The sequence below is a fragment of the Mesoplodon densirostris genome, chromosome 15 (genome assembly GCF_025265405.1).
Source record: "Mesoplodon densirostris isolate mMesDen1 chromosome 15, mMesDen1 primary haplotype, whole genome shotgun sequence".
Classification (NCBI taxonomy): Eukaryota; Metazoa; Chordata; class Mammalia; order Artiodactyla; family Ziphiidae; genus Mesoplodon; species Mesoplodon densirostris.
Genome location: NC_082675.1, coordinates 25,989,255 through 26,002,223, shown reverse-complemented (window position 1 = coordinate 26,002,223; position 12,969 = coordinate 25,989,255). Strand labels below are relative to the sequence as shown.

At 49.5% G+C, this 12,969-nt stretch overlaps 2 protein-coding genes across 2 annotated transcripts in view; both read left to right on the top strand.

The window, feature by feature from the left end:
* Positions 1-214: 214 nt before the first annotated feature.
* Positions 215-2,797, top strand: DDT (D-dopachrome tautomerase). The gene is made up of 3 exons (XM_060119238.1): positions 215-416; positions 750-925; positions 2,540-2,797. The coding sequence occupies exons 1-3, from the start codon at positions 309-311 to the stop codon at positions 2,610-2,612; spliced, it is 357 nt and encodes a 118-aa protein (XP_059975221.1). The 5' UTR covers positions 215-308; the 3' UTR covers positions 2,613-2,797.
* A 2,263-nt stretch (positions 2,798-5,060) lies between these two features.
* Positions 5,061-12,969, top strand: part of CABIN1 (calcineurin binding protein 1) — a 102,672-nt gene continuing 94,763 nt past the window's right edge. The window contains 1 exon segment of the mRNA XM_060118393.1: positions 5,061-5,141. Within this exon segment, the coding sequence (XP_059974376.1) occupies positions 5,061-5,141 (81 nt within the window).

The window sequence follows — 12,969 nt, the reverse complement described above, 5'->3', positions numbered from 1 at the left end:
GGGGCGGGGCCTGGCGTGTGGGCGGGGCCCGGAGCGGCCAATGTCTCCTTGGGGGTGGGGTTACTCGGAGCCGGCCAGGCTACAGCACTTCCGGAAATCAGCGCCGTCGCAGGCGGAGACTGTCGGCCGAAGCCGGGGGTGTAGTCTAGGCAGCCAATCGGGGGGCGCTGTGTACTTTCCCAGCCAATGAGAAGCGGGTTTCCGCGGCGCCCCGCCCCTGCTCCCTACAGCCCTACCCTGGAGATCACTCACCTGGACTCTGTGCTTTCTTTCTTCCTGGCGGGCTTTCGCGCGCCTTCCCGCTAGAAATGCCGTTCGTTGAGCTGGACACGAACTTGCCCGCCGGCCGTGTGCCCGCGGGGCTAGAGAAGCGGCTCTGCGCGGCCACTGCCGCCATCCTGGGCAAGCCTGAGGACGTGAGTATGGGCAGGGGAGCACGGAGAGGGAGGAGGTTGGCGGATGGCGTCGGGCTCTGTCCGTGCCCCGGCTTCCCCACCGCGACCCTGACTCTTCCGCGCCCGCCGCCCGCCAAGTTTGACCTCCCGCTCTCCAAGACCCCGCGGCCCCACCCACCACGTCTGCTCCCTGTCGCCTTGCCCAGCCATGACCCCGACGTGACCTCCAAGGACCCCGGCCTGTGCCCCCAGCCCTGATCCCGCGGGGCCCGCGCCTCCCCACTCCGCGCTGCCCGGTCCTCAGCACCATCCCGTCCTACACCGGCTTCAGGCGAAACTTTCGTGTCCCCGCAGCGCGTGAACGTGACGGTGCGGCCCGGCCTGGTCATGGCGATGAACGGCTCGGCGGAGCCCGGCGCGCAGCTGCTCGTCTCCTCCATCGGTGTGGTGGGCACGGCCGAGGAGAACCGCGGCCACAGTGCCCGCCTCTTCGAGTTTCTCACCAAGGAGCTGGACCTGGCCCAGGACCGGTGCGTAGGGGCAGGGAGAGGACCCTCTGGGGACTGCTGCGAGACGGGGCAGGGATCCGACTTGAGGCCCTTTCTAAGGCTGGGGAAAAAATTACTTCCCCACCCTTCGCTAGAAAGATGTGGTGCCGCAGGGCCCCTTGCGACCCCCGGTGGTGGGCCCACCTTGAGAGTGGTAGTGGAATTGAGTGAATTCCTGGCTCTGTAGTCCCTGTGACACCTGGGCAAGGTGTGGCCTCCAGGACCTCAGTGTTTCCATCTGTGAAGTGGGAAGGCTCTCCTTTAACCGCTCCCTGGGGGTGCTGCATGGGATGGCACTATACTGCACCTGCCTTGACACCTGGTAGGGCAGGATGTTGCTACCCTGACAAAACCAAGGCCATTTATCATCTGCCTTCAGGCTTCCCCACATCTTAGGGAAACAGGTGTAATTTTCTAGAGCTTCTCCAAGCTGGTTGAGGAATTCTGGGTATGTCCTGAGGCTGTGACCTTTGGGCCTATGGCCCAATTAGGTCCCAGGTAAGGTTCCTGGGAGGGCCACAGAGTAGTGGAAAGAGCATTGGCCTGAATGTCTGGAGACCTGGGTTCTGGGTCCCATGCAGCTGGAGGATCCAGACAAACCTGGAAGTGAACCACCTCTGGTTTGTAGCCTTCTCTTCTGTGAATAGAGAGGCATGGATTAAACAACTCCCAAGAACACCTACAGCTCCCAAACCTGGAATTCTGTGGCAAGGTTAAAGTTTCTTCCTGGGTGAAAAATATTCCTGAGCCAAGTCCATGCCTACGAGGAACTAAGTATATGAGAAGCTTGAAAGAACCTTCCAGAATGGAGCCTTCATTGGCCCAGGAAGGCTGGTGAAGAATGGTTACTTCTGGGGGGTGCTTAGACCTGGTCCTCAAGCTGGGGAATGATAATAATTCTAACAACATAAGTAATGTGTAATTTACCATGTGCCAGATACTCCATGGGTAACTCACATGCCTGATCCCATTTGATCCTTAGAAGTTTTGTCCCCCTCTCCACACCCCTCGTGTGGACGTGCCATCCCCATGAGGTAGATACCTCCATTATGCCTATTTACAGATGGGAAAACTGAGGTTGTCACATATACCTCCTTGGTCCCAGGCTATCCCAGGTATACTGTTTCTTTACAAGGAACTTCCTATCACTTCTGTGAGAGGGGCACACTCACTCACTCCACAGACATTACAGGGGTGGTGGGGGGAGTCACCCTGTGCCTGGCCTTCTTGAGCCAGGCTTTGCGAAAACAGGCAGCTTGGGCACTGCCCATGCCCCCATGGGGTCTGCAGTTTGGAAGACAGGGCTCCCCTGTGAACCCACAGACAGAGCATACAGTGACCACAGAGGCCGCCATGTTGAGAGTCTGTTCTTGGTGGGTGATGATGATGTGCAGTCACCATCCCAACCTTGACATGCCCACTGCCCTGTCGGGGGTTGGGCAGAGAGCATTAATGGGTTGAGACAGGCTTGCAAAATGCCTGGTGGGCTAAGGCAGGCTGGCCTGGGAGCCCATGGTGGGAGTACCTGGCTAGGGGTCTTGAAATGTGAGGCATTAGCCAAGGAGCTGATGACATCTTTTTCTCTGTCTCCTGAAGGATAATTATCCGCTTTCTCCCCTTGGAGCCCTGGCAGATCGGCAAGAAGGGGACAGTCATGACCTTTTTATGATTGGCGTGGAGGGCGTCCAGGGCATCTGTGAGCTGGCAGCCCCTTCCAGAGAGGCCTCCTGGCAGAGTGAGGGCCTGGTGGATACCAGTTTCTGGCACCCCCACATGCAGACAGGCCTGTGACCTCACGGTCCTCTTCCCCATCCTTATGACAAATAAATGAAGAGCGTTGTCTCTCAAACATGACTTCTCTACTTCCCTTTATCCTCCTCCGGCATTCTGGGCCACCCTGGGCAGCAGGGTTGGTTTATGAGGTGGGGACCTTAGGGAGCCTGGGAGGTGGGATGTTCCTGTCTCCAGGGCCTCTGTTTCATGTCTTGTATCTCGGCTGCCCAAATCAGAGGGTGGAGGGCTCAGCTTGGAGGCCCTGCTCCCAATGCCCATGTTCAGGCTGGTGGGGAGGAGCTGGCAGCTGGTCCAGCCTGGGCCTTCCTGCAGACTCTGCTGACCAGATGTTCCTGTCCTCAGCCTGGGCTTCAGGGACCTTCCCTGGACATTGCCAAACTTCACCTTCTCCTGATGAGGATTCAGTGTAGCTGCGCGCCTTGCAAAAATCCATGTCCCAGGGCTTCCCTGGTGGCACAGTGGTTGAGAGTCTGCCTGCTGATGCAGGGGACATGGGTTCGTGCTCCAGTCCGGGAACATCCCACATGCTGCAGAGCGGCTGGGCCCGTGAGCCATGGAAGCTGAGCCTGCGCGTCTGGAGCCTGTGCTCCGCAACGGGAGAGGCCACAACAGTGAGAGGCCTGCATACAGAAAAAAAAAAAAAAAAAAAAAATCCATGTCCCAGAATGGCAAACCCAGAAATGCAACATCTGCTTCTAGAAATGAAATGAATGGGATCCCGCACCCCCATCTAAAGAATATACCATGCTTTTGCATTTCAGAGGATATACAGGTGGGGTGGGGGTAGCCCAAAGGAAGTCACCTTTTCAGTTTCCTTCCGGATGCAGAGTTTACATCTCTGGGTGCTATGTTTCTCTGCACAATTAAAGCTTTGATCATCCTGTGCACCAATGAAATACTAAATTGAGATTTGCAGTCTATGCAGTCCACCTGGTTAATAAGTTAGTTTCCAAAAGAATGTGCCTGTGCCTGCTGTGTTTACCTGGCCACCGCTGAGGACTTAAAAGCTACAGCTTGGAGTTCCTTTCCCTGGCTCGCTGTCCCAGCTGTTTCTGCTCTCATTCCTTCTGCCAACATGGATGTCTTGCTTCCCAAAGGGGCTCAGGGAATGTTTGTGGGTTGAATGCAAATGAATGGTTGAAGTGCCTAAGGAGGGATTCATACCTAACCCTTGCCTGGACCGTAAGGTAAGAGCCTCCGATCTGGTCTCCCCAGCTTCAATCTCTCATCCCCACTATTGTGAGTGATGTCACCTGTTTGCTGTGAGGACTGGCCCCTCCCCCCACGCGGGCATTACCTCTCCCCGTTGTGGCCCTGAGTTTTACCCCCTGATAACACCATGCTGCATGAGGCTCCTGCATGGCCAGCAGTGTTTCTCAACTCAAAACCTTGCCACACAGCTAGCTCCCTGCTGCTTGCACCACCCTCCCCATCTTTTTTCAACTTTCATTCCAGAGCATCTTTCAAGATACAACTCAGTGGTGGGAACTGCATACAAGGTTGCAAGTCATCCATGAAAGTTTGAAACCATCTGTTTATGCTCTGTTTAACCCAACCCTGCCCCTTATACTCTCAAAAATCAAAGTTGCCGACTCAATTATTCTTTTATCTACTAGCATATCATTAAAGCTTTACTGTACTGAACCGTCTATGAGTTCTTCACCATGGTTTTACTGTCTCTAAATAAAGTCAAAGAAAAAGCCGTAACATTCGTTCTTTAAGTCATTCTTGCTGGACTCAAGCCGCTATGAATGTCAACCAGTGTGAAGCACTTCCCTAATACGCTTAGCTCCCAAGAGCGTTACCTCTGTGTCCCAGGCCCTTGTCAGAAACCCGTCAACGCTGGGCCCTCCTTCCAGTTCTGTTCTGTCACTTCCTCCCCGGTCCGTTCATCCCCCCGCTCCCCCTCCCCCTTTTCCTTTTGATTCAGTAGTTGCTTGTATCTGTGACTTTTAGGTTTTTCAAATCCTTTTCGGAACGAGGTGAGGTCCAGGTAATGTGAGAATGCTCTTCCGGCCCCGGTTCCCTCCAAGTGCCCCCAGGTTTCCACGGCCTTCAGAACACCTGTCGCAGGTTGTAACAGTAGTGCGGCCGTCACTTGGCAGCTGCTGCGGGCCAGGCCCCGAGCTCGGCGCTTCCCGGGTACGACGAGCGGTGGGGAGGGAGCGGGCGGGATTCGGGCAGCAGCGGGCGCTGAGCCCCCAGCCGCGCTCAGGCCGAAGTGCAACGTTACACCAGCCACCTGCATGGTCCTCGCGCGCCAGCTCCGCGGGGCGGCGCGTAAGCGCTTGCCGACTGGCTGGTGGAGCCGGCTCCGGAGCCAATGGGAGCGCGCCTTGTTGTGAGGCGCGTAGCCGGCAGGCGCGGGGGTCCGGAGGACAGGCGGTTGCCGTGGAGACGCCTGGTGAGTTCGCTGGCAGCGGGTTTGGGGCGGCCCCGGGTGGGGGCGCGGCTCTGCCCTGCCGGGGGCGGGGGTTTGAGGGGCGGCGGTCGCGGGGTCCGGCCGGGCGGGCGCTGGGGCTCCTCGTGGGGAAACCGAAGCCGGGACCCGGAGTGGCCCGGCTGGGCCCCGCTGCCGCGCGGGCCTCTCGTCGGCTCCTGCTCGTCCCGGGGGGCTGAGAGGGGCTCCGCGTGGGGGCAGGGGTCACAGTGGCCGCAGCGGGAGCCGCCGTCCGGTCTGCGACTGCGGTGCCGGGCCCCGCGCTGACCACCGCCTCGCGTCCTTCTACTTCACCTTCACGGCGGCGCTGCGCGGTGAGCGCCCCTCATGGGTGGAAACTGAGGCCGAGAGGATGTGCAGCCTCTTGTCCCGAGTCCCCGGCTCCCCCGCGGGCCATTGGCTCCAAACTGCAAGCCTTGACTGCCCCACCGCCCCGAGGAAGCGGACCCGGGCCGGATAGAGCTTCCTGATGCTGGGGCAGGTGTCTGCACAAGGGGCTCTGGGGGCCCCTCCACCCTTGGGGGCCTGGGTTACTACAGGTCGTGCTGTGTATGCGGATTCCATGCGGCTGGGCTTCCTTCTGGGTGACTCATAATCGTTCTTAGAACTGGAGTATCCTCGAAGTGGTCTCGTTCAGGGGTTGGCAAACTTTGGTTGTAGATATAATGATTTTTATAATAGTATTATGTCTTGTGGCTATAGTAAGTATGAGTATACTTATAATAGTATAAGTATTCGGGTGCTATACTTTACTGAGTACTGTGGTCGCAGCCAAAGACAGTATGTAAGAGAGTGGTGGTGTTTCAATAAAATTTTATTTAGGGACACTGAAATTTGAATTTTATGTAAGTTTTATGTAATTTTCACGTGTCACGAAGTTTTTCAACCATTTAAAAATGTAAAAATCATTCTTTGCTCTTGGGCTGTATGGAAACAGTAGGCTAGTGAGCTTGCAGACGCCTGATTTACTCCAAAGACTCATGCAGTAGAGGAAACTGAGACCCAGAGGGGGTATCTTATGCCATGGCAGTCACACAGCCGGGTAGTGCCCCAACTGAGCTTAAGACCTATTCTTCCTGACTCCCAGGCCAGAGCCTGCTAGGAAACATCACCACTTACCACTGGATCAGGGTACAAGGTGCTCAAAGTGTGCTGTTGTTATGTGTTCTGAAGGACCTGAAAACTATAAAGAGTTTGAAAACTTGTGAGGTTTAACTCCTGAATGTGCTGTTCTGAGAAAATGCAGCTGTTCTGCTGGGAGACTGAGAAATGAGTACCAGATACTTCCCTTCTCTTCTTTATACAGTAGCTTTTTTTTTTTTTTTTTAAACTCCTTTTTGTGGTTTCTAGGGTTTGTGGTGAATAATATGGCTATGGTCCTCATTCTCACATTGCTTACAGATGATAAATATATAATCTCAAATGGCTATGGTCCTCATTCTCACATTGCTTACAGATGATAAATATATAATCTCAAATGGTTATTTCTTTGTAAAGTTTTTATTTTAAACTACTTTGTGTGTGTGTGTTGTTTTTTTTTTTTTTTTTTTTTTGCAGTATGCGGGCCTCTCACTGTTGTGGCCTCCCCCGTTGCGGAGCACAGGCTCCGGACGCGCAGGCTCCGGACGCGCAGGCCCAGCGGCCATGGCTCACGGGCCCAGCCGCTCCGCGGCATATGGGATCCTCCCAGACCGGGGCACGAACCCGTATCCCCTGCATCGGCAGGCGGACTCTCAACCACTTGCGCCACCAGGGAGGCCCTGTGTGTGTGTGTTTTAATTGAAGTATAGTTGATTTACAATGTTGTGTTAGTTTCAGGTGTACCGCAAAGTAATTTGGTTATACGTACATATATATCTATTTTTTTTCAGATTAATTTCCCTTATAGGTTATTACAAAATATTGAGTACAGTTCCCTGTGCTATACAGTAGGTCCCTGTTGGTCATCTATTTTATATATAGTAGTGTGTATCTGTTAATCCCAAACTCTCAATTTATCCCCCCCGCTTTGGTAACCATAAGTTTGTTTTCTATGTCTGTGGGTCTATTTCTTTGTTGTATATAAGTTCATTTGTATCTTTTTTTTTTTTAGGTTACACATATAAGCAATATCATATGATATTTGTCTTTCCCTGTCTTACTTCACTTGGTATAATAACCTCTAGGTCCATCCTTGTTGCTGCAAATGGCATTATTTCATTCTTTTTTGTTTTGATTTTTTTTTTTTTTTTTCAGTGCGCGGGCCTCTCACTGTTGTGGCCTCTCCCGCCGCGGAGCACAGGCTCCGGACGTGCAGGCTCAGCGGCCATGGCTCACGGGCCCAGCCGCTCCGCGGCATGTGGGATCCTCCCGGACCGGGGCACGAACCCGTGTCCCCTGCATCGGGGGGCGGACTCTCAACCACTGCGCCACCAGGGAAGCCCCTGATATTTATTTAATTTATTTAGTTTCCTTATTTTTTTGTCTGCGTCTGGTCTTAGTTGCGGTACACGGGATCTTTTGTTACAGTGTGTGGACTCTTGGTTGTGGCGCGTGGGCTTCTCTCTAGTTGTGGTACGCGGGCTCCAGAGTGCGTGGGCTCTGTAGTTTGTGGCACGCGGGCTCCCTTGTTGAGGCGCGCGAGCTCAGTAGTTGTCGCCCGCGGGCTTAGTTGCCCCGCGGCAAATGGGTTCTTGGTTCCTCCACCAGGGATTGAACCCGCGTCCCCTGCATTGGAAGGCAGATTCTTTACCACTGGACCACCAGGGAAGTCCCTCATTCTTTCTTTTATGGCTGAGTAATATTCCATTGTATAAATATACCACATTTTATTTATCCATTCATCTGTCGATGGACATTTAGTTTGCTTCCGTGTCTTGACTATTGTAAATAGTGCTTCAGTGAACACTGGGGTACATGTATCTTTTCAAATTATGGTTTTCTCCAGATATATGCCCGGGAGTGGGATTGCAGGCTCGTTTGGTAGCTCTATTTTTAGTTTTTTAAGGAACCTCCATACTGTTCTCCATAGCGGCTGCACCAGTTTACATTCCCACCAACAGTGTAGGAAGGTTCCCTTTCCTCTACACCCTCTTCAGCATTTGTTATTTGTAGACTTTTTTTTTAACACTTTACTTATTTTTATACATTTATTTATTTATTTATTTATTTATTTTTGGCTGCGTTGGGACTTTGTTGCTGCACGCGGGCTTTCTTTTTAGTTGCGGCGCTCGGGGGGGCTACTCTTTGTTGTGGTGGGTAGGCCTCTCGTTAAGGTGGCTTCTGTTGTCGTGGAGCACGGGCTCTAGGTGCGTGGGCTTCAGTAGTTGTGGCACATGGGCTCAGTAGCTGTGGCTCACAGGCTCTAGAGCGCAGGCTCAGTAGTTGTGGTGCACGGGCTTAGTTGCTCCGTGGTGTGTGTGATCTTCCCAGACCACGGCTTGAACCCATGTCCCCTGCATTGGCAGGCGGATTCTTACCATTGTGCCACTAGGGAAGCCCTGTAGACTTTTTAATGATGGCCATTCTGAGTGTGTGAGGTGATGCCTCATTGTAGTTTTGATATGCATTTCTCTAATAATTAGCAATGTTGAGCATCTTTTCATGTGTCTTTTGGCCATCTGTATGTCTTCTTTGGAGGAATGTCTATTTAGATCTTCAGCCCATTTTTTTATTGGGTTGTTTGTTTTTTTTGATATTGAGCTGTAGGAGCTGTTTTGTGTATTTTGGAGATTAATTCCTTGTCAGATGCACCATTTGCAAATATTTTCTTCCATTCTGTAGGTTGTCTTTTAAACTACTTTTAGATTTAGAGAAAAGTTGCAACAATAATATAGTGAGTTTCCATGTGTCTCTCATGCTGCTTCCCTAATGTTAACATCTTATGTAATCCTAGCATAATTATTAAGAACAGAAAACTAGTATTGATACAATATTATTAACTCGACTACAGACTTGGTTGGAATTTTACCAGTTTTTCCAGTGGTCTATTTTCATCCCAGGATTGTATCCAAGATCCCGTATTGCATTTAGTCATTTCTCCATAGTCTCCACCTTAGTCCTTAACAGTTTTTTAGTCTTTTCTTAACTTCTTGACCTTGCTACTTTTTAAAAGTACTGATCAGTTATTTTGTCTGATATCCCTCAGCTTAGGCTTGTCTGATGTTTTCTCATGATTGGAGTGAAGTTATGCATTTTAGGCCAGAATAACACAAACATGGTGTCCTCAGTGCATCGTATCAAGGAGTTCAGGAGGTAGACATGTTTCATTACTGGTGATGTTTACTTTGATTGCTTGGTTTAGTTGGTGTCTGCCAGGTTTCAATACTGTAAAGTTACAATTTTTTCCCTTGTAGTTAGTAAGTATCTTTGGGGGAGATACTTTGAGAGGTTGCAAATTCTGGTTCTGGAAAATCTATACCCACTGACCTTAGCATCCATCTGTGGATCTTTGTGGCATTTGCCTAAAGGTAATTATGTTTCTTTCCTTCTGCATTTATTCATTGAAATTCAGTTGAAGGAAGAGCTATTCCTTTTCTCATTTATTTATTTATTTGATTATTTATTTGTATCAGTATGGAACCAAGGATATTCATTTTATTCTGTGAGTTAAAATCTAATCTTACTGTTATTTTGTTGCTTACTGTTTGGCTTTGGCTATTTAGGGTCTCCTTCAGGTTAGCCGCTGTGTCCTATCAACAAACCCTCATCATTTTTTTGAGTACTTACCTTCTGGCGCCACAAGATGTTCCAGGCTCATCTTGTATTTTCTCTGCCCCAACCCTGGAATCGAAGCTCCTTTTTGTCTTTAGCCTTGAGGTATCCAGTCAAGATACTGTTTTATACAGGTTTTTTCTTTTCTTCCTTATCCTCTTCAGTGTGGTTATGCTATTTGTGATACAACAGGTTCATTACTAGTATTTATATTCCATTTTGGGTCCCCCCTAGATCCTAGTTGATTTTGATTGTTTATTTTTGGAGTGTGACACGTGACCGTGGCTCTCAGAGTCAGAGCTGTGCACAAGGTATACGCAGAGAAGGGTCCTTGCCTCCGCATCCCCTCCACCTTGTTCCCATTCTCCCCTGCACCCCTTCCCACTCACCTCCTGTAACTAACTGATGTCTCTGGTACCTGGATTATCCTTTCATGTTTCTTTTGCACAAAGAATAGATGGTTGTGTGTTTTCTTATATCCTCTTCTTTCTTATATGAAGGGTGGCATGCTATAAATATTTGTATTTGCTCTTTTTTACTTAACAGTATGTCTTGAAAATCACCCTGTATCTGTTCATAGATATCCTATTCATTTTTTAAATTTTTATTTATTAAATTTATTTATTTTTGGCTGCTTCGGGTCTTCATTGCTGCACGCAGCTGTCTGTAGTTGCGGCGAGCGGGGTCTATTCTTCTTTGCGGTGTGTGGGCTTCTCATTGTGGTGGCTTCTCTCGTTGCAGGCTTCAGTAGTTGTGACATGAGGGCTCAGTAGTTGTGGCACATGGGCTTAGTTGCTCTGTAGCATGTGGGATCTTCCCAGACCAGGGCTCAAACCCGTGTTCTTAACCAGTGTGCTACCAGGGAAGTCCTTCCTATTCATTTTTTTAAAAACAGTTTTATTGATATATAATTTATATACCATACAATGCACCCATTTAAAGTTTACAATTCATTGGTTTTTAGTATATTCACAGAGTTCTGCAGGTATCACCACAATCAATTTTAGAACATTTTTATCCCCCCAAAAGGAACCCTGTGTCTATTAACACTCACTTCCCATCACCTCCTCCCCCAGCCCTAGGTATTCACTAATGTACTTTCTGCCTGTGTAGATTTGCCTTTTCTGGACATTTCATAGTAATGGGATCATACGGTGTGTGGTCTGTTTCTGCTTCCTTCACTGAGCATCATGTTTTCATGGTTCATCTGTGTTGTCAGTACTCCATTCCTTTTTACGGCTGAATAATATTCCATTGTACAGATAGACCACATTTTATTTATCCATTCATCAGTTGATGGACATTTGGGTTGTTTCTACTTTTTGATCATTATGAATAATACTGCTGTGAACATTTTCTCACTAATTTTGCAGCTGCGTATTGCTTCCCTGTGTGGTTGTATCATAGTTTATTTATTCATCCACTCTATTGTCTGTGGCCATTTAGGTTGTTTCCAATATCTTGCAGTTGCAAACTGCTGCGGGTGAATAACCCTGTGGTATGTATTTTTATGTTGTTCAAAGTACATCTTCAGGGTAGATTCCCAGAACTGCTGGGTTGAAAGGTAAGTGTAACAAGGTAACAAAGGTCATTTTGTTAGCTATTGTCAAATTCCTCTCCAGAGAGGTCGTACTAATTTGCATTCCCACCAGCGATGCCTGAGAGTAGTGCCTGTTTGCCCACAACCTCCCCACTAGGGTGTGCTTTCCTGCCTCACTTTTGGCCAATGTGGTAGAGGAGAAATGGAGTTTCAATGTTGTTTTAATTTGCATCTCTCTAATTATTAGTGAGTTCCAACATTTTTTCATATGTTTGAGAGCCAGTTGTATGTCTTTTTGTGTGTGTGTGAATTGTTTGCTCATATCTTTTCCCCACTTTTCTATCAGGCTTTTGTTTTTCTATCCTTTGGGATTTTTTTTTAAACTTTGGTGAAGTATACTTAACATGAAACGTACCACTTTAACTATATTTAAGTGTGCAGTTCCATAGCATTAAATGCATCCACATGGTTGTGCAATCATCACCAGCATCCACCTCATCTTCCCAAACGGAAACTCTGCCCACTAAACAATACCTCCCCATCCTTCCCTTCCGCCAGCCTTGGCAACCACCATTCTACTTCCTGTCTTTATGAATTTGCCTATTTTAGGTACCCCATATAAATGGAATCATAGTTTTGTTACTGGCTTATTTCCCTTAACATAATGTCTTCAGGGTTAATCTATGTAGCATGTGTCAGAGGGTCCTTCCTTTTTAAGGCTGAATCTTATTCACAAGGGTTCTAATTTCTCCACATCCTTGTCAGCACTTGTTAGTGCGTGTGTGTGTGTTTTACTGCAGTCTAGCAGGTAACTCAACATCCTGGTCTATTTACTACTGTCCAGCAGAAGAAAATAACTAATTTCAATTTTAAACAAACGAAACAAAAGGAAGCAAAATCTCTCCACAGCTCTTTCAACAAAGAACGGGAGCAGTTTGCTAGAGCTGCCAGGCATCAGTGTATGGCGAGGGAGGAGGTGGGGGTGCTGAGGGCACGAGGCGCGGGTCCCATGCTGGTCTTCAGGCAATATACGCTGCCTGGGTAGGGAGCAGGGGTGGAGGGAGGGCCTTCCTTCCTTAGTCAAGAATCTGACAGCTGAATCGGTTGCTGTGAAGCCTGATCTGTCCACAATCAAAGGCACGTGTGGAAATCCACTCCCAGAGAAGAGTGAGTCCTTGGGGAAGCTGGTTTGGCCTCTGAAATGTCGACTGAAAAACACCACCCAGAGTTGACGGGGACTTCATTCTCTCCCTTCGCTCTTCACAGGGGCACTGCCCCTTGGGATGTGTGTGTGTTTTCCCTAGGTACAGGGTTTTAGTGCTATAGTTTCTACTTTTTTTTTTTTTTTTTTTTTTGCAGTATGTGGGCCTCTCACTGTTGTGGCCTCTCCCATTGCGGAGCACAGGCTCCGGATGCGCAGGCTCAGTGGCCATGGCTCACGGGCCCAGCTGCTCCACGGCATGTGGGATCTTCCCGGACCGGGGTACGAACCTGTGTCCCCTGCATCGGCAGGCGGACTCCCAACCACTGTGCCACCAGGGAAGCCCTATAGTTTCTACT